The sequence below is a fragment of the Ambystoma mexicanum genome, chromosome 9, assembly GCF_040938575.1.
Source record: "Ambystoma mexicanum isolate Mex_15411 chromosome 9, UKY_AmexF1_1, whole genome shotgun sequence".
Classification (NCBI taxonomy): Eukaryota; Metazoa; Chordata; class Amphibia; order Caudata; family Ambystomatidae; genus Ambystoma; species Ambystoma mexicanum.
The window spans coordinates 844,414,654-844,442,039 of NC_090931.1; the positions used below are offsets into that span (position 1 = coordinate 844,414,654).

Consider the following 27,386-nt stretch of genomic DNA (forward strand, 5'->3'; position numbering starts at 1 on the left):
TAACAATGTAGACAATTTTAGAGCACTGTTATACTAGACAGGAACGCGATACAAGCAAAGGGTTCTTCTTAAAAGTTGCTTAGATCCACTAAGTAGGAGATTGGAAGATGTGTTAAATCAGAATTGAACAAAATGATAAGAAGAGGCTAAATATAGTATGGGGTAAATGTCACGAGAGGGATCAGAGTTCAGCCAAAAAGATGTTTAGAAGACACGGAAAAGCTAATCATTCTAGTAAGATGATTAAGAGGAGCTAGGAATTCCAGTCCAGGCAACAGGACGATCTTATCCTCCTGATAAATTGATTGGTTCTCCCTCATAGGATGTCATGGTGCTGCTGGTCATGGGAGTGGGACCAGGCAAGCAGCGTGGGCAGGGAGTTTGTTTGCAAGATATTGTCATCAAATCAAAACAACATCCATAGCGGCTCAATTTCCCACACTGAGCTCAAGAGTCTGCCACCTATGCCTAGGGATGCGCACGGGGGTGAATCCAGGCCTAGCTATAGTACAGGTCAGACCTAGCTTTGGGGCACTTTAACTATTGCACGGGATGTGTGTTGTATCCTCTAATAGCCAATTGTCAACCACTTTGTGATTACAAATGATGTGCCTCACAGCATCAGTAGAGCCAATATACAAAGAAGTCAGGCATGTGGTTCCCAGCTTCTCCGATGCAGAATGTCAGATGGCTTGATCTTGATATGCCATAAACTTTAATTTCCTTTCTCTTATATTTTTTTCAGTTTCTCTTTGACGTCTTCATGTCCATGATAAAGAAGGGGAAAGGCACCACCCTGACATCAGTGATGCCAAAGCCAGCATTAATCTCATCCCGGATCGATGTAAGTCTTCGATCAAGCATGTTTCTCATATCACTCTCGGTGGGCTATTGGGCACCTTGCAGGACCGAGCACCAGTGCTGTTGTTCAATGACTGATGCAGATATTTCATGTGCACGATGCATATATATTTTGTATATAGAGCTCTATAAAGCAATGTTACAAATGAAATCAAACAATATAGATACATTAATACGTAACTTAAACATGAGAGAAAAATAAACGACAGGAAAAGGCTTGATACAGAAGAAAGATAAGGTTTTAAGAGTGTTGAGATAGGTACTTGGTGTGGCAGCAGGGAGGGCATCCCATAATTTGAGATGAAGAAACAACTATTTCTGTAACTGGAAGGTGCTCCTGTGGGTGGAACAGTCACGTGGCCCAGGGATATTTAGGCCAAAGACATGTTTATTGATAATGGGAAATGTGAATGGACATATATCGAGGGGAAAGAGAGTGAGCGCATTTGTGCGAACAAGACAAAGAAAACCAAATAGCAAACAGTGGGCCATAGGAAGACCTATAGAGGATGCCCTTGCGCAGGACTATGACTTCAAGCAGACTAATAAGCAACAAGGTGTACAGCCATTTGGAAGTAAGCAGGCTGCATTTTATTGCACAACATTTTTAAGCAAATGCTTGAAGGGGACTGCACCTGATTGCTACATCTTACAAGCAAGTTTACGTGATCATGCCCACGTGCTTGAAGGGGACTGCACCTGATTGCTACATCTTACAAGCAAGTTTACGTGATCATGCCCACGGCAGCTCCTTTTGACCCACCAATAGCCTGTTGGCTTAGCAGTTGCCTGAGTTCCTCTGAGGTGAATTGATAAGTCAAATGTCAGAGCGGACAGTCTAAGACCCAAGTTTGTGATACACCCTTCTCCCCATTGGGCAACCCAAGGGACCAGCCAACCATTCGTGCCTGCTTGCTGGCCTTTTGGATGGGTATAGGACCCCAACCTCACAGCGCACATAGCACAACGTACTTCATAAATGGTTCATGGTCATAAAATCTCCATAAAACATTGTGAAGGTCCCTGTAACAACACCTGACAATTAGCTCATACAATTGTCAGGTGGGCGAGGCGAGGAAAGAGGGATAGGTGCCAGGGAACCCTAAAGGGTGGGCACCGTGACTCAGGTAAGTGCCCATTTCCCTGCCACGTCCTCTCCATGAGTTTGTGCCCCTTTACCTTTTTGGGGGGAGGGGACTTTTCTTCCCTGGGCACAGGAAATGGCCTAAATGCCAGCTGTCGGCATGTCCCACGAGGCAGTAGGGCCATCACGCCACCACCAGAAGCTGAAATAGACGTGGAGAAAATGTTAGGACCTAATAATATCAGAAAATTTGAATATTTTATGCATACTAAAAAGAGCATCAATATTTGTAGGAAGAGAGAAAGAAACATTGAGTTAAATATTTTAGTGATTGAAAAGGTTTTAGTACACACAAGCAAGAATGTGTAATAGGAGAGGATCAATCGTTTCTAAGTCACCATGCCATGCCTAGAACGACAGCGCTAAATATGAGGAAGGGTTAACGGGGAAACATTAAAAACATATCATGTTTGCTGGGGGCGTTGTCACACTTATAATAGAGCCAATATATGCACATATAACAGGATTATTCTTGATGCTCCAGCGATGAACACAATTGAAAGCTCAGAGTGTAATCAGATGATGCAAATTGAGGAATAAAGAGAAGTACTGTGTAGGTAAAGAGGCCCCATGAAAGGCTCTACAGCTCAGGGTTTGGTATGAATGGAGTAACTAAATGAAGGGAAAGACAGGAAATCACGAGAACTTTGAATTAAATGTGACTGAAAACAGAAAGGAGGATGAATGGACGTGAGACAGCTGGTGCATAGCGAGAAACTAAGAGGCCAGGAACTGAGCCCTACAGAACCTCACAGAAGAAGGAAGCGGGGATGATAAAGAACCTTTCATAAGAGTGAGAAGATGCAAAAAGGGAGAGCGATGAAGGACAGCAAGTAAGAGCAGCGCCTGGAGTATTTGGTTTAGAACGTGAGCAAAGAAGCGCAGGGCAGATACATGCTTTCAAAGGCAAGCGGGAGATCGAGTGGGACAGGAATGGAGGAAAGACCACCAGGCTGGGCCTAGTGCGGATCATCAGAGCCATATAGAGGGAGCAACAGTGGCAGTGGAGGCACCAGCGCCGAAAAGACATGCATCAAACATGGTCAGACAAGTGGACAGCGACAAGTGCAAAAGGGAGCCCTTCTTTCCAGAAGCTTAGCAACGTGTGGCAGCATTATATTTAGGAGGACCAGAAGAGTCTGTGCAGGATTTCTGGGTACCTTGCATCAGGGAGACTAGAGGCAGGCAAGTTGCACTGGAGAGACGCGTGAACCATTTCCATTACCGCCACTTTACCACCATTTTCCCACAATGCTAAATTCTGAGTTTAGGGGTAAAGTGGATGAAAAAACCTCGTTGCTTGCTCGAAGGTTGTCCTCCACCTTGCCTCCCAAAAATGGGAGGATTTACAGAGAGGGGTATTGCTGCCAGCTGTCTATCCTCCTAATCCACATTGGGCTCAAATGAGCTACAGCAATGGCGATCAACCCCCTCCCCCCACCCTCCCCCATTCCACAACTCATTAATGAGGCGCATGTACTGTGATTGCGAGTGGCAGGAACTGGAAAGACGTTTTGAGGTATTCCTTGAGAAAATACAGCCAAGCTTGTGACTCGACCCCAAGCTCCCTCTCCCCTCACTGCACAGCAGCATAAAAAGGGGAAAAAATACCTGGCAGAGAAAATGCTGCGTCCCCCGTCCCCCAGCTGTGACGCCATAGCAGCTGATTCTGAATTCCATCATCCTCAGATGCTATTATGTCACATCAGGGTTATACTGCATTTGAAAATGGAAATTCTTATACACATAATTCTTTGGTGAACATTCTGGGCAGAATCGGTCTAGTGCTATTCAGTCCTCAAATGACCTTCATTTGAACAGTGTATCGAATTTCACTACGGTTAAATGTTTTAACATTTTCTGAACTGCTGCCCATATAAGGAAACATTCGGATTTGCCTTGCCTTTCATGGCCTCTGGGTGACTCTCGTGTCACACATGACCTAGAGTCAGGACATCCTCTTGTCTTGAGTCAGGCCCGGAACCCTCATTGGCTTGCCTACACCTACAAATAAAGTAGGAACTAAAGAAAATGATGGCGGGCGCTGGAGAGGGACGGCTTTAAGGCCCTTGGGAGTAGGGAATGTGTAAGACTCTAGCAGTGCACTTGACCATGGTAAGTGCTTCTTGTAAACAAGAGTTTTATGGGATTAATGGAGATTTGAGTAGGAGAGGGAAAAATGTGCGGGTTTCACCATCTTCAGCCTTCCCCCAAACAATCCCTGCCACACTCAGGAGTGTACCACTGTCTTTTGGGACAAACCCCCATCCTGAGTTTGAGTAGACTAACCTTGGTGCAACGCTGGATTCATGCTAATGACTACGAACGGAGTTACATCCCTACAACCTTACGGGCATCCTAGCCATTGGAATTTATGCTGCTAACTAGCTGAGAAATACGGCGTCTTTTCATTACGCGACATTTCCGTTGCAACCTGGGACATGTCGCCATCACGAATCTAATCACTGCAATTGCATTGGAGGATAGGCGTCAACAGGATCATTACTATATGTCCTGGCGTGCCGTTAACAATCGCGCTCTTAATGGATACTGCTTTACCTTAGTAAGACGTATTGCACTGTGTTCATCTGTTACAATACTTAGTAAAGGTATCCGTATTTGACCACAGGAGACTAACAGTAGTGTGGTCTCTTGGCCCCGCCTTGAAAAGGACCAAATCGGTCGAAACACGTGTTGGCATTTCTCTGGGCCTTTTTCTTAATTTGTCTGTACGATAAATGTACAATTAAACCAATCAATACATTTTGCACAAGTTTCGGACATTTGTAGGACGGCGCTTTTTCTCCACAGATCACCAGTTAGTTTTAACCTTGGTGCAGGCTTGCACATGTACCAATGGGCAGTAAAGAGGGCACACGCTTGGTGACCCCACACACTCAGTATGGCTACTACCACAAATGGGGTTCAAGACAGGCAAGGACTGGCCATTACGTTTCTGATGCTTTGGGGCACAAGGGACATAGGTGTTGCAGGGAGTGTCTGTTATGAGCCTTCTGTGTGCCTATAATTAGTGCAGTGGGTTGTCGGTGATGTGAGGCCGGTGCAGACAAAGTCCACGTTGGGAGTGCTAGCCCATGCTCCCATGGCATTGAACGATCTATGAGTAATTCAGCAATGCCTTCAATTCAAAATATGTTGATTTTGCTTTCCTTTACCATGCCCCATTGATAACTTGAGGGTTTCCAGGTGTGATCTCACAGTGCCAAATCCACTTCATGGTGTCAGGATTTCCATACAAAATACTTTTGATAACAATTCATCTGAAATCGCTGCTTCTTTACATAGTCAATGGCTATCATGAAAATCTGGTGTGGCTGGGGCTGTCATGGGCTGGACTGGGAATCCTAATCATTTGTTATTTTACCTCTTCTAAGTCTTTCATTAGTTATAACGTCTATTTTGTAATGTATCATTTCATTTTATATATGTTTCCATGTCTTTGTTTCTCCATTGTACTCCTTGTTTCTTTCTTTCTTTTTTGTTTCCTTCATTGGGTTGGTCTTTTGCCCTGTTTTGTTTTAATGTATTACTTTTTGGCTGGTGGGAGGTTCTGAATTTAGGGATTGCGCTTGCAATGGGCTTGTTTCCCACTAAGCTAAGTCTTTTGTCCCTTTCCATGAAACCTTCTGATATTGGCTCAGTGACTGATTCCCACTCCTCTCTTCTACTAGGTTTCCAAAGTTCTGATCCTGGGATCTGGTGGTTTGTCCATCGGCCAGGCGGGTGAATTTGATTACTCAGGGTCACAGGCTGTTAAAGCCATGAAGGTGAGTCTTTAGGGTCATGGTTTTGCTACCATGTTGAAGTCTTGCTTGACATTTTATACAGCATTTCATTGGACATGTTCACATATTTAGAATTTGGACGATTTATGCATTGATAGGTTTTTGACTGTCCGTCATAGGATCCCGAAATCATTCACATCATTAACAAGTGAGAGCACAATTATGAAATTCTCTCTTATGTGACAAGCTTAATAATGAAAAAAAAATGCCACTTTTTTTAGTATAAGTATATCTGGAGGGTGGGGTAAGAGATTAAAAAGGGTGGAGGGAGCTTTGAGGGTAAAAAAGCTGTGGAAATGGGGGAGTTGGGGGAACTCTTCAAATTAAAAAAGAGAAAAGAATTCTGCAGTTTTTAGTTCTTTTTATTTCACTGAAAATGTTTTTGTTATTTGTGTTGTCGTTATGAAGACATGGAACCTACTAATGGATGACCAGTCGTGAAATCATTTCACACTTGGCCATCTATTTCTTTAAATTGATTATATGTATGGTGAGAAACCTGAGGGCAACCCCACTTTTTTTTCCTCAACCTCCTCTGCTCAGGTGGCCAGGGAAAGGCCATCGCTTTTGGATCCCGACCCTGGGGGTGGAGATGCGAGGGAGGATCACATGGGTGCAGGAGATTTGGGGAATGGAGAGAGGATGTCCTTAGGCAAGACACAGTATTCTCCATTCCCATTTAATTATGAACGTTCAGTCACATATGCCTTTATAGGGTACTATCAACCTTTCCCCTTTCCGCCCTTCCAAAATGACTCCTGGAAATAGCATCATTATATAGGGACAAAGAAAAGATCAACCAGGTGAGTACCTCCTTATATGGGCAGGTTAAACCGACATCAACCTCCTCTTGTTAATACAGGAAAATATCAGAAGCATACCAAGACAGGGAAGAAACAACTCGGTTTTACGCACCCTTCCATTCAGTCTTTTCCTCTTTCACATCACACAGACAAACTGTCCTAAAATCATATTCCTTTAAGACTCAGACGAGGAGGAGGAAACAGACAGTTATGCCCCGTCCATTCATTCACACCACTTTGGTACTGGGACGAGGAAGAGGATTATGGAGGAATACCATAACAATGGCCAGGTGTGTCCTGCTAATAGATTTAACTATGGTCAGGCAAAGGACTTGCACCTGCAACCAATTAAGAGGTTACAGGTGCATAAAATGAGAGGCAGGAAAGAGCGAGGGAGAAACCCGTCTGGCTAGAATGCCGCACTGACCCGACGTGGAGAAGGCTGCAGAGGGGCCATCGAAAAGGACGCCCTGTGTTGCAGTGGGGTGGGAGAGACACTGGGCCCAAATGGGCCACAGGAGGGTTGAGACACCTGCAGTACTCTATGCCGTGTCTCAGCTGGAGCTGTGTGACACAGAAGACTCCAAATTGCTGCAGACCGCTGAAGCACGATTCAAAGGTGATGAGCGCTGCTGGCTGGAGTTCCCGACACGCACAAGGGGAGGGAGAGAAACCCATAGAAGAGAAAGAAGACACTCGGAGGAGCGGCTGTACACCGGTGAGTGAAAGAAAGGGAGCACTCATACCGGGGTGCTTCAGGGGCTGGAATTGGGCAGATGGAAATGCAGATCGAAGAGAAACATATAGTAATTGAGTCTGAAGACTGAATAGAACAATTCTGAATACTGAACAAGCTGCAAAGTACTTTTGAAAGGCAACAAGTGTTATTGAATACCGAACTAAAGAAAAAGACATGACAAGTATAGGAAAATACTGCACAAGTGAAAAGAAAGTGATGTGTATTAATGAACACAGTGAAAATAAGTAATAAGCACTAATGGACAATGTGAAAGCAAGATGATGGAAAGGAACAAACAACACAGAGTGAGTTATGTGAAATTCATGTTGTGGCATAGCCGAGTGTTTGCCAAGGGAAACTGATTTGAATGTGGAGTGCGAACGCTGGTTTAAAAGAGAGAAAACCTGTTTCGGCAAGAAGACTTGAAGGATTTTATAAGATATAAGTTGTATCAAGAAGAATATGAAATAAGTGTGAGTCTAGAGATACATAAGCTCTGGAAAGCATGTGGTGGCAAAGCCACGAGAGTGTTAAAGAGATGCAGAATTTCGTGCTGACTAATGATGCAGGTACATAGAAAGAAAACATAAGGGAATAACAAAAGGCCAAGGGTTATCGGTCGCGTGACCTATAATGGGTGGACTGTGTGGTCCGACAACTGCACCTAGACCAAATGACCCTCTTTTGGAAAGAACCAAGGAGAGCCAAGTGCATAACAAAGTGCCAAGGGTTATTGGTCACGTGACCTGTAATGGCCGGACCGTGTGGTCCGACAACTGCACCTAGACCAAATAACCCCTACTCGAGAAGAACCAAGGAAAGTTAAGATACAGAAGCTGTTTTATATATAAGTGCTGAAGTGATTGAAAAAAGAGCAATCTGTGCAAACTATTGAAAAGCCTGAATAGTTACAAAGTTGATTTGGAATTTTTATTGAAAGCTGAGAGATTTGAACTGACTGTGGTGTTGAAGCTGGAAGAGCTGCCTTCTTGGGGAAGGGAACCCAGGGACGTAGTGAACTGTGTTGAACTTGCGGAAGGGAACTCACAGGCCTGTTGGAATTGTTTTGAACTTGGGGGAAGGGATCTCCAAGGCCTTTTGGAACTTATTTGAACTTGGGGGAGGGAACCCAGAGACGTTTTGGAATTGTTTTGGGACCTGGGGAAGAGGGAAGCTTAAAAGCCAGCCAGGAGCTAGAAGAAGCTTGGAAATCTATTCTGAAATACTATTCCTTTTATTGCTGACGTCCCTACACATTGTATATCTTCAGTTGTGAGGGCAAGCCTAGGTTTTGGAAACAGACAGACTTTTAAGTTGAACTTAATGACACAGACTATCCTCAGTTTCTTTATGTAGGGAAATCCCACCTTAGCATAGGGCAAGTTAGGCCTTACACCATCCTGACATTTATGAAGAATACATTATTTTGTAGAAAAGTGAATCTGTTGTATCTCTTACATCGTGATGCATTTAAAACATTTATCTAGTGCCAACCTAGCTTCAAGAAGCAAAAGAGCGGTGCACACCTTGGCTACAAGCATAAACTAGATGATTACACTGGGGGAACATTCTTACAACATATCATTTATTACGAGTATACCACTTAGGGTAGCAGTTAGTGGGGAATATGTCACAATGCTAAAGGGTTAGTGGTGGGTGGTGGAACAGAGGGGTGTTGTTCGTCAGGTGGGATACTGAGCTGGGTTGGTCCTATCAACAGTTTTTTAAAATAATATAAAAGGGATGTGATACTTTTACTTGTGTGTGACTAACTACAGTAATGCTGAGCACACCCTACTATGCACATCCCGCTATGCACATCCTGCTATGCACATCCTGCTATGTATATCCTGCTATGCACATCCTGCTATGTGGTATTGGTATGAGAAGTCAGTGATCTATGTGATTACTTCATCACTGATGCAACAGGTTGTCTGACGTGTGTTATTGCTGGGGTGAGCCAAAGAGTGATCTACCATGTTTTATTGCTACGGTGAGCTACTGAGTGGCCTGTTGCGTCTTATTGCTACAGTGAGCTACTGAGTAGTCTGCCGTGTCATATTGCTACAATGAGTTAGGGAGTAGCTTGCCATGTGTTATTGCTACAGTCATGTAAGGAGTGGCCTTCCCTGTAGGGTGTGTATCGCCTTCTCAGCGTTATTGCTATACAGAATGATGGAGAGGCCTGTTGTGTGTTACTTCTACAGTGAGGTAAGGAGTGCCTGCAATGTGTTGTGGTTACAGTGGAGTAAGGAGTGGCTTTCAGTGTGTTTTTGCTTCAGTAAGTGAATTCCCACCCTGTGAATTTGGGTCTTCTTTTGTCAAGGCCAGATTTGCTTCTAAATTCAGTTGAGCAGTCACTGAAGCTTGCCCCACTAGTCCATCTGAACATCAGTGCGACCCCAGCCTGATTGCTTGATTTCTAAAGTACTGTTGTTGCCGTGGCCACACAAGGCCCGGAGAGTAGGGGCTACATGCGTGACTCCTAAGGAACCCTAGGAACAAAGACACAGACACCGGCGTGAATAACGTATTTTAATAAATGTGTAGTGCGTGTTTTATTTATGAGTGTGTGTGTGGGTGTGTTTTAAACCGTCCAGCCCACCATGGGGTTGGATGGAGTGTTCAATAAAGAAGCAAAAAAAGAAAAAGCAATAGGGCATAACTCCCCTTCCCAAGAATGGGCTGGACAGGGAAGAAAAGAATCCAAATAGGATTTTAAACAGAAGACAGTTGGAAAAAGGCAGTTGGAGGATAGAGAAAGAAAGGAGAGAAAGAAAAAGACTTCCCTGGAGGGTCTGCTACCTCGAGGAGCCACTAAGGCCCAAATCCCAGAAATGGCACCAGGTGGCGCATGGGAACCCCCCGAAACACTAAGCCAGAGGGCAAAGCTGCAAATGCTAGGAGCAGCTTGGCCGCCACAGGACGATGACAGCCATCAGCTTACCCGGAGGCTGCACAGGATGGGTCTGGCAGTATGCAGGGCCCAGGCAACGTGCTAGGTACTGCCTGGGCCGAAAAAGAACAGGCCAGCCCGGGCCATGTGTGGGTGGGGACTCAGGCCAGCTGCCTGGCCGTGCCCCTGACAGCCCGCCTCGTGGCCAGCTTGGCGGGCCCTTCATAAAAGTCCACTAGTTGTAGCCCGGGAGGTGAAGAGCAGAGAGGGAGAAACCTGCTGCACAAAGCCAGTGCAGAGTTATTTATAAGAATGCTAAGTAGAGAAAGCGGGTAGAGGAAAGGTACCCTGGCGTTAGGTAGCGGCACAGTATGGCCGCCTGACTGAGGCTGATTAGCAAGATGGGACCACTCACAGAGATCATCCTCTGGCCTCACATTCCATGTGGGTGGGAAGGGATCTGTTGAGTCAGACTCACCCTAAGAGTCCCCGAGACTCCTCCAAGGAAGGGTGAGCTGACATAGCAGGTCCCCATTTAGATGGAGCTCACGCCAGGGGAATCCTAGGGAAAAAGGGATACATGTGGTTTTATAAATAGAGAGGGCTGCCCGTTGGAATACCCTTTAAAATGTACTTGTGTGTCTGTGTCTATTAGTGATCTAAGAACTCAGGGTGCAGCCCATCTCCTGTTGTCATCAATTTTATTGTGAGGTGCAGCGCTCCTCCCAACCCAGCAGGCCTGGGTGGTAACGGTGGTGGTTCCGATGGAGACTGTCCCTGGTTTGGGGTGAGAGGTGCACGCCCGTGCTTGGACCAGGATCAGGAAACAGGGGCTACACTGTGCTCAAACAGTGCGAGGTGGGGGGGAATTTGGGACAAAAGAACAAGCTCAGCCTCCCTCTGATGAACTCCTGGGGCTAAAAGACACATGGGTGGGAAACCATTAAAACGATTATCATCTGTGCACCTGCCTGATAGCTGGAAGGTGAGACGGGACAAAGTCTCCATTTTGTTTCTGTTAGTTACAGGTTCTCCTTGGTTCTCGTCTTCGAACTACTCTTCTGCTAGTTTCCTCACTGTAAAGATTTTGAGGAAACCTGTTCAGTGGTTCTTTTCTTCTGCTCTGGAGAATGATAGTTGTCTGGGTGGCTCCGTAGACTCTCACTGAGGAAAGTCTTTAACTCTGGTTCCTAAATAATCTCTTTGCAGTGGAAGTCCTGAGATTATTTTGCCACTGACCAACCGAAATCTAAGCTCCATCAATAAAATAAAACTAAAACCCTACCTGCCTAAATCAGGGACCTAACCTATCTACCCAATCCATTATCTAGGCTACTTGGCCAAATCTAAATCTGGTCACATTCTTCTGCTTAAGACTAAGCCCCGGGCTATCTCAGCCCAACCGGAGACTCAAGCAGAGATTCCCTTGTGCTGCCCAGACTATGGCTCCAAATGGACATTTGTTTATCTTTGAGTGAAGAAATTAACAAGGTGAATTTCTCAGTCACTGATCCACGTGGATACTTATTTGACAGGAGGGTGTTTTGTGTCTCTGGATGAGTTTATTCATCAGAATAAAATTCTCCTGCCACTCCTAAGATTGATGTCTTTACGCAGAGCAGGTTTCCTGGTTTTGCAAAGATCGGGGAACGCAGCTGAATGGAAGATCAACAGCGCAGCTTTCCCAGAGTGGCATTACCAACAAAAGGCAGGTTGTGGCGGTGGTGCGATACCACTAAGGCTAGTTTGGACGTGCTCCAAGCTGGCAGCTTTACGCGCTGAGCAGCACGCTGCTTCTCCTGCAGCTGAAGGATTGCTATTATCTCCGCCTCAAAAGATGCTGTAGAAGAATTAGTTAAGGCGCAGCACACAGAGGTTCCTGCGCTCTCCCGTTCCTCTCTCCCGTTCCATCCCGGCCCAAATCACCCAAACTACACTGTTCACAGTTTTAATGGCTGGAATGCCCACATACCCAAGGAGCAAACTAGGAAAGGGCTCCTAACTATGCGATGTGGACTTGTGCCCTAACAGTGGAACCCTGGGGAACCAGGCTAGTGAACCCTAACAGAGGAACCCAGGGGAACCTGTGAGGCGATACATGACGCAGACCCCTCTCTAGCACCCTGACATCTTTGGAGTCTCACCAAGACGGGCACACCTATCACTCTGAGATGCTTGCTTGGGCTGCCTCTTCTTGCACTCAGCAACTCATCCATTTCTGAATATGCACCCAGGATAGTTCCACCATCAGAGAGAGCAAAAAGCAAACGACTTGACAGTTCACTGTACACCTTTAAGAGACAATGGCAGGTATAGACCATTTCTGAGAAAGATGAGTCCTGCAGACTAAATCTGCACAATTTGAAGTGGAATTAAGGTCACTCACTCCACCAGCACCAGATGAAATGTGCACTGTTTATGCAAATATTGTACATTTTAAACATTTTCCAAATGGAAAAACTCAAAAGCATTTAGAGTAAAATGAGTAATAAATGTCTAAACAAAAAGGGATAGTCCCCAAATGAACCATTTATTCATCTGATTTTGCAAACCACACATTGAATGAAAAGGGTTGCTATAGTGGACTTAGTCAAATCAAATCAAATTAATCTGATATACAGTAAACAGGCATCTACCAATTGTGTCCTTTCATTTGTAGGCTGATAGGTCGTACATACATTTGGGGTATTTCATTTCCACTAAATTAAAATCAAAAGCAAAAGTTGCACTAAATAGTAAAAAGTATACACCACATTTGTTCTAAAAAAAATAAATAAATAATTTAGCAATATACACAAGCTGCAAATAGTGTAGCATTCGTCTAGTAGTTTGACAACCCAGAGAGGGGTTGTGGGAGTCTTAGAAAGTCGTAGGCCTTGCAGGTAAATATTGTTTTGTAGCTGTAGTTTAATCTGTTACTAGCTATACAATAAACAAAAGCTAGTTTGCCACAAGGCGGGCCTTTTTTTCCAGCTAGTGAATAATATTAATCTCTTCATTTTGGCTATTAGATGGTGTTATAAGCACTGCCTATATGCTGACATTATTTTTTATGGGAAATTAAGATATGAGCGAGATGGGATGTTAGAAGAGCACACAGTCTGCAGGTGTTGTTTGGCTTTTTACCCATCCATTGACCACCCATGATGATACTACTACCATGAGCCATTCCCAACATCTACCTTCCGCTCCCTACCCAAAATATTCCCTTTTAATATCACTGTGAAATCACTCTGTGGTTTTAAGTCCATGCAGCTGTTATTTCTAAGCAGATGTCGGGAAGTGAATGGCTTCATTGTAGCTATGAAGTAGTTCTTGGTGTAATAAAAATGTCTTAACCAAGTGTGTCTTCTACTACTTGATTTATAAGCGCTATGTGAATTCTTGCATCTGTTCCTGGCACGCAAGTCATGTCCTGTTGTAAACAAGCATTTCCAAAGCCAAACTTTTTGGCTTTTGCATAAGTAACAGATAAGCATTTGCAAGGCACTGGCATAGTACGGTCAGGTACTAAGACCATTTGGCAGCTACTATTACCATTTTATGGCCAGGTGGTACCATTATTGAAGTGCCTGGAAAATGCCAACCCTATGCCCACACAAATGCATAAATTGCTAGCATTACTGATGCTTGTTATATAGTACTTCTTGGCAGATGCCTCAGGCTCCTAAGCTTTAATACAATAGTTGTTATCACCCAATTAAATGGTACTCAATTTACCAACCTCAGGAGGCTGAATGACTGGGCGTGCACTCCTGGGAACATTTCTGGCCCTGTGGCTAGTGCTTAAATCACTGAGCTATGCACCCGGGCGCAACAAGACCTTGATCATTAGTGTTGTGCTTTTCACAATATCCCCAAAGAAAAGCTAACTCCTAATTCTAACAAATGCTTGCTGGATAGTATTATATATCAGGAATTCTGTTGTGTTTTTACTAAGGTACATTGAGTCATGATGCCTGTTTCATAGTATGGCTTGAAATGTATTGTTACTACAGGAAACCAATGCATACATGTTTACTTGATCTCTTGTACAATAAACTGGTCTTAGTGAGTAAATAAAGTCTGTGACAAAACCATTAGCTGGGTGCTATGTAAGAAAGACTGGTGGAATTCTGCTGCTTTGTGGTCTTCAAGCTTGAGGAGAAAATGAAAGACAAACTGGGCAGTGCGTTTCTAAAATCCAAATCTGGCCAGAGGGATTGGAGGCATGGACACCAGGAGACATCCAAGGAAGATAAAAACACGTCATCATGCTTAAAAATACTTCTGAGTTTCCTCCGTTGGAACTTACATTTTCAGCCAGGGTTCTGCAACTGGCCACTCGCCAGATGTTCTTGACTACGACTCCCATGATCCCTCACCATTAACTATGCTGGCTATGACGGATCAGAGTTCTCCTCAAATAACATTTGGAGAGCCAAAGTTTGTAGAACCCTGCTTCAAACATTGTACAATCGATGGACGTCTTTGTTTTCATGGCCTCTTTTTTGTGGAGGTTTTGTAGTTTATTCTGGACTTAAAAGTGTCTAAAAATGGTTCATTGAAGCAGCACTGGCAGCGGCTGTGTTATTTTTATCTTCTCTGGATGTCTCCTGGGATCTGTTCCCTGCACGCATGTCCATTTACTCTTGCGTGTTTTAAGTGCTGCAGGACCTGTCCTACTTTTCCTCAACTCACATCCAGCCCCGTGTTGATGCCTGATGGAGGAGCCCCAGATGTTCAGCATGCAAGTCTGACATTTGCTCTCGTTTGCAGGAGGAGAATGTGAAAACGGTCCTTATGAACCCCAACATTGCCTCTGTGCAGACGAATGAGGTGGGCATCAAGCAGGCAGACACCGTCTACTTCCTGCCCATTACCCCACAATATGTTACCGAGATCATCAAGCAAGAAAGACCGGACGGGCTGATCCTGGGTATGGGTGGGCAGACTGCCCTCAACTGCGGTGAGTCACACAGCTGAGTACATGTACGTTAAGCTTTATTAACACAAAAGGTAAATTGATATTTAAATAAAAAATGTAATCTAGCTATCACTTTTATACCACTGTGGTACTCTTTGGCTAACATTGGTTTTTTCAGCAAAGATCCTGTGTTCCTCTCTACATTGCACTCTGCTAAGAAGCAGCTATCATGCAACAACCACACCAGCTGCACACATATCCGGTGCGCCCACGCACCATACAACACTCTCTCTCTCTACTGACTTGAACTGTGGTTCCCGAGGGCGTTCAACCTACCAGTGCTTTTAGGTCATACCAATGATACATAAGGTGCTATATACATGCCAAGTAACATAACATAACATAACATAACATAACATTCAGATATTTCAGCCTTTTTGTCCACTGTTTTTAAAATGTTTTATGCCTGCGTCCACAAAATGTTGACAAAGGACCTCATTTAACAAAAAGTGTTAATTACACAGGGATGGCCACTAGCATTTGCACAGGTGTTCCTGGAGTATGGTACTCCGTCGGTGCCTGTGGCTCCAGTGTCCAGTGGTAGGCCACTATCTGGGGTCTTGGCAAGGCGTGTTCAGGGGCGACAGGGACTCTTAGACATGTGAATGGATTTAATTGGCGATGAACCTGGCTTATCAGCAGAAGCGTTCATTTGAAGTCAAGCTGGAAGTACTGACTGTCATCAGCTTTGACAATGTCAATTCAGTGGTTCGGGGTTGGAAGCCTGCGACGGAAATGTTCGAGGGAGAAAAGGCCGAAGATTATTTTTCCGAAATAACCTTTGGTCTTTTCTCCCCTGAACATTTCTGACTTGGCCCTACCCCCGTCCCCACCCACACCCACAACCATATCCCAAACCACATCCCCAAACTCCCCTTCACTGTGTATCGCCGACTCGCTGTGTCCCTGCAACTCCTGTTCCCTTTCACTTCTGTGATCAGGAACCGGCGCCGCAGGGTCCTTTCTTTTCCTTTTTTTTTGTTTGGCTTTTTGGGATCAGCTGCGGGGGACACACCCGCAACCCCCGCTCACAATATAGTGAACAAGGGTGCAAGGGACACTCCCGCAGCCCTTAGCACCGAATGGCAGATTTGGTTGAACTTTTTCTGGCCGTTCAGAATTTTCAAATGGCTGGATTTCGGCCAAATATCTCATTCAGGCTTTTTATGCAGCCTTTTTGGGTGATTCCCAATTCAGTCCTCGGCAAAGAGTATGGAGTATGTAATTTCAGAGGCTATTTCACAGTCTCCCTTGGGATATAAAGGGATGGATGATGATCCAACTAATCCTGGGAGATGGCAACGCATTAAGGAGAGTATTATTCGTGATCTTAACCAGTGTGAACACGCTATGGAATTCTGTTTATGGGTTAAATCCTTGGATACGGTTGTAACACAGGTTCATACTGATAGGGTTGATAAATGCTGCCAAACAGACCAGAATGAAGCCAGTAGTCTGGTAATTGCTACCATGGAAATCACTGAACATCAGGTTGTGCCGACATATCCAGCCTCTAGTTTAGTGTTGGTGTCAGCACTTGCAGAACCTCTTTGTGATATTATACCATCTCCCCAAAAATCTGTTGGCTCTGCGGACATCATACATAGACCAATCAAGTCTCTCAATCAGAAGGAAATTTGCATCAGAAAGTCCCAAATGCCAGAGATTGCTAACATTAACCAAAGAAGGTTTGTTATACATCAGAGAAATATTCTAGTAACTAATGTGGAGAAGCTGAGGAAGAATGAGCCCAGAGAGGTGCTCAGGAACAAAGTCTTGGCCTGGTTGCATCTGATAGTAGGTCGAGGCTGTATTAGAGTTCAGGACCTGAGAGTCTTCCGGAGCGTGTGGAGCAATGCCTGGTGTTCTGTGAGCAATACTGATCGTATTGTGAGGGGGTGTGGACAGAGTAATCTCCTGCTATTTCTGAGCCTGTGTAAGAAACTGAGTAATGTGTCAACCATTTCTAACATCAGAATTGTACTGGATTGACCGTATTAGCTTAATTAAGCCATGTGTGCCTAGGAGGGCTCCTTTCTATTATGATTATATTTTGTATTTTCTTTTGTTGTTGTCAAACCATTATTCAGCATAAGCCTTTAGGTAATACACTTATACATTTATGCATTTCCAATCGAAATCATACATAATTATACAGTTAATCAACAATGATAAATTTACAATAATCCTTCTAAAATCATTAAATTATCACAAATGCAAATCCTATCTATGCTAGGAAAGAAATCGACTCATGAAAATTAAAGAGCAGCGTACTTTGGGTCAATGCGTTAAATAAGTGCAGCATAGTTTAATACTATAGGATATAGCATTCTATCGGCCTCATTACACGGTAGGCACTAAGGGATTACCGGCACCGGTAAATTCACCAGTGCCGGTAATCCCTTAGCGCCCTACTACGAGGTCCCTCAGCGGATTCCGCGGGACCCGCTGATGGACTTCAGAGCTAATCACGGTACCGCAAATTATGGTACCGTTATTAGCTCCTTCCCCATTCCCATTGAGTCCTATGGAGGCTCAAATGGGGTTGGGGAATGGTATTTGGAATGGGTACTTACCGGGTCCTCCAGGGTCGGAATGACCCAGTAAGTCCCCATACCGCCTACCTGGACCCGGAATGCGGTAAGGGGGGAGCCATGCCGCTAATAGCGGCATGGTTACCTCCTATCGTGTAATGAGGCCCTATGTATTTTTGTCTCAGACTCATTATGATTCTGTTTCTTATAAAACCAAGCCTGATGCACATAATTTGAAACAAAATAAACCACGTTCAAGTTGTCTGTGGATATACATAATAGCACTGCATCATTAGTTGAGGTGATGTCAAACAGATGAAACAGGGGTTTTAAATACCTGGTCCTCAATTGTTTAGTGCCCTGACATGATAACATAAAAATGGAGGGGGCTTTCCCCAGTCGCGCCACATCAAGGACAGTCTACACCCTGGTTCCTGTCCCAGTTAATGGTGTATGGTCCTAGCGGGAGGCAGCCCATTCTAAACCACATAAAGAAGGCGTGGGCATACTCCAGGGCTATTATGTCCAAATATTCTACATAGCCCGGGTCACTCTTCAAACTTAAGTAAGCCAGCCCGCTGACCAAGGCGGAAACACATTGCCACTGCCTTAATATTCTTATACCTCAAATGATCAGCCTTTACAGTTGTTTTTTCATCTCTATTCACAGTGCCCGGTTCTTCCCAATATGTGGTCAATCCCAATTTCATAAGGCACTTCTTGACGTGGCCAAGCCAATGGATGTTATCAATGCTCCCCCACCCCCTAACTCAATATATGCTTGAGGGCTTTGCGATATTTCCCAAGCTCTGGTCTGCCCCATATCTGGAGCCAATAAAACACTGGTCTTGTCTCAGCATCATCACCAATCGGGCCCAAGTTACACTCCTTGCGGATTAAAGCGTTTGGTGTACTTTGTGGCAATAGCAAGTTACTTTTCAAATACTTACTCTCAATGGTGGTAAGAGGTGAGGTGTCTATATAGCTCCAGATTTCGGTGCCATATAATACTGACGTCTTCGCCTGGGCTCTGTAAATTTCTAGTGCTGGTGTAATAGCTTCCCTCCATGTTTAAAGTTAAACATTTTCAGGGCCCTGTTGGTTTTCTACAACTTAATCTTAGCCTTGAGAAGATGACTGCCATTACTTGCAAACCGCACGCCCAGATAGTCGTACCAAGGCACCTGCTCCAGCATGATGTTGCCCACCATTAAGTTCAGGGACTCGCACTTTACGTTTCTAGGACAAAGGACCATAGACTTTGGGGGTCATTACGACCTGGGCGCAAAGGGATACCGGGCACTGATAATGACACCGGTGCCGGTAATCCCTTTGCTCCCTATTCTGAGGTCCCTTTGCGGGTCCCTCCCTTAACGCCTGGTTTTACCAGGCGTTAAGGCAGGGGACCCGCAAAGGGATACCGGGGTCAATTATGGTACCGCAATTTGCGGTACCATTATTGACGCCTTCCCATTGAGCCCTATGGGGGCTCAAATGGGAATGGGGAATGGCTTTTCAAATGGGGACTTACCGGTCCCGCCAAGGTCGTACTGGACCGGTAAGTCCCCATACCACCAAGTCGGTGGCGGTACCGGTATTGGTGCTAGTCATGGCGCTAATAGGGCCATGACTGGCACCAACCTCGGAATGATGGGGTTTGTCTTGTTAGCGTTAATCTCAAAGCCGAGCTCCAAACATTTGTCTACGGAGGTTGACAAAGTCAAACAGAGACCCATGGGCGATGCTGATAAAAGAACCGCATCATCGGCAAACAATACAATGGGATAACGATCCCTTCACCTTCTTGAGGGATCTGTGCCAGTGCAGAGAAGCTGCTCAATTTTTGCCTTCATATAAACGCAAAAAAGGCGTGGCACCAGGACGCAGCCCCGGCGAACCGCCCTGGCCACAGGAAATGGTTTTGTAACATCTCCCCCCAAACTCCACTGAACCACAGCTGTGTTGCTAGTATGTAAAAGTTGCATCGGGATTAGTATTTCATCTGGGATATTTTTTGTCTGCAATGTCCCCCATAATAAATTCCTCTGCACACTGTCAAAGGCTGCTTTTAGGTGTACAAACACCCCATGAAACTTCATGAACAGTTAGCTGTCTCTGAATGAGGAGATGTAGCCTGAAGCCTTGATCCACTCTGCTCATCCCAGTCTGGAGCCCAGCTTGCATATGAATAAACTCCTTATTTTCTGTTGATCTATGGGAACTGTTGTTGTTGCCTCTTTGGCATTACTTTCGTTGGCGTGTGTAATTGGTATTGTGTAGACTTGTTATTTATATTTATTTATGTTTTGTTGCATTTGAGCACACTGATAGCTTTGGGTGTGTCACGCTGTACAAAAAAATAAAATCAAATAAAATAAATCTCTATGAAAATTGGTCCCCTCTTTGCAATTTTCATAAATTCCAAGATGTAGTAGAAAATAAAGGGTTAAAACATCCAAAATCACCTTAACTCCATTAGTAATACACTTCATTTAGCAAAAAGTGGTAATGCCATATGGAAGACAGCATTTATAGTGGATTCTTATGGAATCTGTCTGCTTTTAACAAGTGTAAAAAACAGACAGATGCATAGGAATCCATTGGTTGTATGTACGCATGAAAATGTCATGCTGGTGTAATACCAAGTGGTTTTTGAAGGTGAAATGCTTGCTTTCCACAAGTCCAAAAAAATACCCCAGCGAGTGAATAAAGTTAAGCACCACGTTTTAACACCTTTATATACACCCTTGGGGCCTAGAAAATGAGCCACATTGTTATGTTGGCATGAGAGCTAACATTTTTGCAGGCACAACAGGAATGCAAGAGGCCAACGTATGTTACATTCCGTGCCCCCAATGTGCTTGCAAAAACAATGACAATCCATTGAAGGATTAATAAAGGTGTTAAAATCTGGTGTATATGTATTACGCCAGGTTTAACACATTTATCCACGCTCCAGGGTATTTTCTTGGGTTTTGTAGGACGAATGGAGCCATGGAAAAACTAGCCATGTCTCCCTGCCGTTTACACTCCTCCTTTAATGATTATCCCCTGGAGTGTTAAAGAAAGTGTTAAGGCAGGTGTAACAAATGTACCCGCTCGAAAAGCCCTAAGTAACAGCATATAGGACACCATGGGCCTCATTTTCTATAAAAGCTTATTATGAAGGTGGGGAGCCATTATGTTTACAGTGTGACGTAAGCGGCTCCCTGCTGCCAGATTTTCATCATTTACACTGTGGGGTGCAAATGCAAAGGGCGAAAGGTGGCATCCAAGTGTGTACGCAGCCTTTTGCCCTTCACATTTCAACTCTGCAGTGCAAAGTGAGTAAACGCTGCCTGGTATGATCTCTTGCCAGGGAGCATTTCCTTTTGTTTGTGAGCACTGATTGCCATGGACGCATGGCAAACGGTGCTCACAATCTAAATGAAACCTTTCCCGTCATGCTAACACGTTGGGCAGGGTTTAATTTCAACTGGGAACACTGCTTACCATGCAGTTATGGTGAGCAGTATTCCCAATTGAAATTAACCTTGAGGGTTTAATTGACATTGTACATGGCAGGGAGCGTGTACAATGCATCCCTGTGGGGTCTGCCTGCTTTATGCTGCTGCATAAAGCCGGTGGATGACATAGGAATCTACTGTACATGATGAAAATCCATGCCGGTGCAGATGCTGGAGCATTTGTATGGCGGAGAGGAAGGTAGCGGCGGAAACGCAAGTTGTGTTCCGCCCCTCCTCTCTGCCATACAAATAATTGCAAATGAGCTGTGGAGTGATTGCAAGGCGTTAAAGCCTTACTCAAGGCTTTGACGCCTTGCAATCACGTTATGCTCAATGGAAAATGAGCCCCCATGTGTTGGTCTGGGAGAGTTTGCGTTTTAGTGCATAAATATTTGCTTTTTTTAAGGTCAGTGGGGGTCATTACGAGTGCGGCGGTAAGGGGTTAACGGCACCAGTAAGGATGCTGGTGCCGTTAACCCCTTACTGCCGCATTCCGAGGTCCCTTACTGGGTCCCACTAAGACCGGCTGGTAAAACCAGCTGTCCTTAGCGGGAGCCGCTAAGGGACCAGGGAGCTAATAAGCCCTATGGGGGCTCAAATGGGAATGGGGAAGGGTTTTTTGAATGGGGACTTACCAGGTCCTCCAAGGTTGGAATGACCCGGTAAGTCCCCATACAGAGAACCTGGACACAACTTTGGAGGCAGCCATGGTGCTTATAGCACCATGGCTACCTCCAAACTCGTAATGACCCCAATGTTAGATTGTATCAGAATTTGGGGAGTGCAGATGTTACATCTTTAGTCAAATATAGATTCTTATTTAAGATTAAAAAATGGGTACAGTGGAGTTCAAATGGGGGTTGTACAATAAGCGACGTGCTCTAGCACCTTGAAGCGTCGCTTGTGCTAGATGGAATTACAAATAAAGATCTCAGACCAAATAACAGGTCAGACTCAAGGAATATGGCTAAATGCTACTTTATTCTCATTTAATAAAGCAGGGAGTACTGACAGGCACCGGACTGATGCTTGCACACTCACACACAAACTTGTTTATTCAGGGTTTTATACCCCGATGTACGCCATCTATGATGTCATCCTACATGGCAAATCATAAAACCTATTGAGGGGATGGATTGACTATGGGAACAGATCTACTTATAGAACATATACATATTAGTACATCATTGGGTGCCCCATTATCTGTAGGTCACGCCTTGAACTACTTCTAAATATGTATAGTACTGATTATATCGGACAAAATAGCAGCGGATTGATCTATGCAACATTGTATGTTAGGTTGCCCCTTAGACCCATGGATTGGTTGGCATACTTTCCCAGCTTTGGACTTTTGGCTCTTTAGCAGTGCATACGTGAAACAAAACTTAGGTGCTTTGAATTGTGCCAGATTACTCCCTGTTCTCCCAATTAATCCATCATCCCTCATCGGTTGGCCATAAGCCAAAGTCTTACATCTGTAGGAGACCTTGTAGCCTGATCAACTGTCTTGGAAGGGACGGTGTCAACACATCACTTTCTTCATCTGGGGCTCTAATGAATAGCCCTTGCCTTTGACTTCTGAATCACGTGTGAGGAGACCACAAATGTGTCCATTTTAACCTTCTATTTATAACTATTTAATTCAATTATGCTGGGTGCTATTGTTCATCTTGGCCAATGGAGACTTTCTCACTCTATCTTGTTTAAAATGCATACTCTTTTAATTGTCCAACACTTTGGCTGTTGCAGATTTATTCTTCTTCCCAAATCTAAGAGGAATGTCTCACATTCACGGCTTGTCCGTGTAACTCCCCTTGTGCCTTGAAACTATTCCTTACGTATACTAGTATCCTTGATCCTAGGCCAACCTTGACCTACCATTGTTTTGCAAACGAGCTGTATTTCCAGCGTCTCCTGATTCTGCAGCCTTTGTCTGTTTCTGAGGTAGCTTGGTTGAATTCGACATGCGCCAGCGTCCATTTTCCTATCATGGCCGTCCCTTCCACGTTATATATTCCTCTATAGCAAGCTTCTATATGTCTCATCTCTCTTGCGTTACTGCGTATTTACAGTTATTGGCCAGTAAGTTAATTCATTGTCCTTTAGATCCATGATTATTTTAGCTTTAGGTTCATATTTCTCTTGGTGCTTCAGTTACATCGTCACTCTTAAGTATTTTCATATAGTTTCAGCAAAGGTTCATATATCTTCTTCATGACATCACTCTGCCCTCGTATTATTTCACTTAGAACTCCATGATGTCCATAGGTGCGTGCTTACATCCTCCTATGCGGCATCCTTCCACACTTTCAGTGCGAGGGCACATTCTATATGGCTGTCTAAGTGCATAACGTCTCTCACACACTCAATGGGGTAGTGGGATTACAAAAGGGGTCCCAGCCATAGCCCTTCGTCTGCTGCTCCAATATGAGGGTGGTGAGGGTGTGGGAACTAGTGAGAAAGCATTCACCTGCTCCTCTGCAGAAACATAGCAATCTGTTTTCTGCATTTTTCGTACAGATTTTAGTCAATAATGATTGTGCCCTGAGCTCTGAGAGCGCACTTCTGGTTTTGCTCCAGATCCCTCTTTTGGGACACTTCAAGCACAGCCGTCGGTGCACACACTCTGCCTCTTGATTCCGATCTTAGTGATGGTGCAATAAAAAGCAATCACTCAGGATGGGGTATCGGAAGTTTCACTGCTTGTTCGTGTCTTTCTCACGCTCTTTTTCACTGACCATCCCTTCCGCAGGTGTGGAGCTTTTCAAGCGAGGTGTTCTGAAGGAGTATGGCGTCAAGGTGCTGGGGACCTCCGTGGAGTCCATCATGTTCACAGAGGACAGGCAGCTCTTCTCAGACAAGCTGAACGAGATCAACGAGCCGATTGCGCCCAGCTTCGCCGTTGAATCGGTAAAGTATTTCTCGTTGCGAGGGGGTGTGGCAGCCATCAGTCACAGTGCTGCGCTCCTGACCATGGCACGCAGTCAGTGATAGTGCTGAGGCCCGGGACAGCGAGGATGGTCAGTTACAGTCCTGGCTTCTGAGTCACTTTAAAGACAGTGAAATTGCTGAGCCATAAACCGAGGTAGAGTCAGTTGCAGTGCTGGGCTCTGTCCACCTCTGAGCTTCTGGACAAAGTGAGCTCGGGACATACATGCATGGTCAGTGAAAGTACTGAGCCCTGGTACGGTGAGAGTTGGGGGACAGAATTCTGGTACTGCGCTCAGCATCTAGCAATAGCCATGAGCTGTGGGACAGCGTGACAGGTCAGTGATAGCATTGACTACCCCGGGACAGTAAGAACAAGGGCCAGCATCAGGGCCTTTCACTTGTCCAATTCATATGGACCAACTCACTGTGTGGGGCTTCCTGTTACTATGATAAAGAAAGCATGTAGCTTTTTTAAGCAGTCATGTACGGTTTTAACTCCTCATGGGTTGCCTTCCTTTGTTCTACCGTGGTGAGGCTAATCAACATGATAATATGCAGCTTTTTATCCCCTCCCTCAGTTGCTTTATCTAGAATGAATCACCAAAGTGCTTAACATTCGTTGCACTGAATCCATTTTCCCATTCTGTATACTGTATTGATTGTGTGTCAGGCTTGTGCTCCTGGAATAAACAATTGCACCAACTGAAACTGCATGTACCCCCAAAAAACATATTCAGCATTTTCCCACTACCCTTTTGCAATTGAAACATCACATCAGGGCATTTTTGTCAACCTAGCAGACAGTTTTCCCAGTTCTAGGCAACAGGGCCCCCCAAATATCATTTTGAAAGGGATCTGACCATCTTCTGCCAGCCCTGGTAACCACAGTCACTGGTCGCACGGGGAGTGTGTTGGCCAGTCACAGTGCAGAGACGGAGTCCCTCTTTCCCTGCACTATCCGTGCTGGTAAAAACCACAAGCCATTTCCAGAGTCTTGCTAATGATTACAGCCTTTCCTCTCTCCTCAGATATTTCTCTCTCTGCCCATGTCCCCTTCTCTTTCTCTCACTCCCCGTCTTTCTTACTCTCTCTCACTATCTCGCTTTTCTAGCTTCCTTTTTCTCTCTCTCTCTGTCTTTTTGTCTCTCCCTCTATCACATTTCTCTCTCCTTTTCCCACTCATTTTCTCTCTCAGTAAAAAATGATAATTGGTCAAGTGTCAATGTCATGAAAGTGTCTCTGAATTCATTTTCCCACATACGATTAGGTCACTGTGTGACATGCATGCCCCTTTTTCCAACCAATAATTGCATGGTTGCCATGACCAATAGGATTCCAGGTGAGTATCAACCCCCCATGGAGATCCCCTGCTCCAATGTCACTGGATTCATATTTGCCACTAGCCCAGGGTTTAGGGCAAGGATCTGCAATGTTTGGTTCTCCAGATGTGTTGGACTACAACTCCCACCAGCACCAGCCTGCATAGTTAATGGTGAGGATAGAGAGTCATAATCCAAAACACCTGTAGAGCCTGGCAGCAGCTGCCATATGTAATGTAATGCACCTTGGTCTTGTATTGCTCAACAACGGCCATTATGGCTGCCAAAACAAGCTGAATGCCACTAAGTAGACCTCCAGCGAGTCCCCTCCACCATCTTGGTTCCCAGAAGGCTGCACCAAAGCTCTAATGGCCAACTCTCTCCACAGGTGGAAGATGCCTTCAAGGCTGCAGACAAGATTGGCTATCCCGTCATGATTCGCTCTGCGTATGCCCTGGGGGGACTCGGATCCGGCCTGTGTCCAGACAAGGAGAAGCTGGCGGATCTTGCTACCAAGGTAAGACTCCATCTCGAAGGGCCAATGGGGATATGGCATCTGTGTCAAGAGCAAGGAGCGAATGGACAGCGTGAATGGCCCCAGAGTTCCCTATCTGCCACCCAATGAACAGGTCTACCCTCATGCTCTATTACAAGGAAAGCACCAGAAAAATAGACTAATGCAAGTCAATCCCTTTACATACAGCGCAAAATGCTCCCAGAATAACGCTGAGGACCCAGGAACAGGGTATGCAACGGTTCACCAGTGCCCTAGCACCAGTATTTTTGCTTGTGCAATACGAATGACGCAAACAGGTCCGGCCCCCGATCCAGAGGCCAGAACCATGTTTGCCCTCATACAAAGGAGTGTGATTTCTGTGCTTGTTTTCTGCTTGACATCAGGAGACACAGATTTTGCCTCAAAGTCCTGTTTCACGCCGGAAAAGTGAAGTAACAATTATTTTTTGCTTCTTGTGGCAATATTGCATAAACTAAAAAAATAAAACAAAAAAATGTGAGTGCTTAGTTTTATTGCCATGCTTCAAAACGTAATAGGGTCCTAGCTAGAACCAGAGCAAGTCCTATTTGCCATATTCCCTATCATGCTGGCTGCAAAATAGGAAAAAGCCATTTCACACCGTTGCAAATACATTTACGTTATATGGATTGGGGTAGCACTTGGGAGCGGGTCATTATCGAATGATAATGACCCGTCCCCTCAGTCTATAAGGTTAAATTATGCTAGTCGCAACATGGTGCTAATTGCATCTGCTCAATTTTTAGCACCAGTGTTAACATTCTATAATCCCGGTGCCAGTTATTTTGTCATGATTTTAAGGTGTTTTATTTAATAATTTACACCAATAATGCACCCATTATGACTCATTTCTGTTGGTGAAGAATGCTTTTATTGAATGACTAAAGTTTGGACCAAGACTACCAAATATATTTCCTCTTCTTTATTTTGTTTTTGCAGGCCTTTGCGATGACCAATCAGATCCTGGTGGAGCGCTCGGTTGTTGGGTGGAAGGAGATTGAGTATGAAGTTGTGCGTGACGCTGCGGATAACTGCGTCACCGTCTGCAACATGGAGAATGTTGATGCCATGGGAGTACACACAGGTGGGGTGAAATCCGGGCCATCAGTTACAGTTCCTATGGTCACCATCTAAAAGGCAGAGGAGGGTTTCCCAGGCTCTGCATCTCAGCTTCTGTCTACCAAGACATCCCTGGATAAAGAGTGGGAGGAAAGTCTTGGTTGCATTGGTTCCAGAGGGGCCAAGACTTGGATCCACTGTAACTGACTCTGCCAAATCATTGGAAATTGGGGGGATTACACACATTCCTATAAACTTTGAAGTTGGTACTTCTGCCTCCCTTCTGC

The 27,386-nt window shown here is 44.8% G+C and overlaps 1 protein-coding gene across 1 annotated transcript in view; it reads left to right on the top strand.

The window, feature by feature from the left end:
- Positions 1-27,386, top strand: part of CPS1 (carbamoyl-phosphate synthase 1) — a 236,985-nt gene that overhangs the window by 59,240 nt on the left and 150,359 nt on the right. Inside the window, exons 12-17 of the mRNA XM_069615912.1 lie at positions 746-844; positions 5,698-5,793; positions 15,008-15,197; positions 24,008-24,165; positions 25,894-26,022; positions 26,980-27,124. Of these exons, the coding sequence (XP_069472013.1) occupies positions 746-844; positions 5,698-5,793; positions 15,008-15,197; positions 24,008-24,165; positions 25,894-26,022; positions 26,980-27,124 (817 nt within the window). The remainder of the gene's footprint in view (positions 1-745; positions 845-5,697; positions 5,794-15,007; positions 15,198-24,007; positions 24,166-25,893; positions 26,023-26,979; positions 27,125-27,386) is intronic.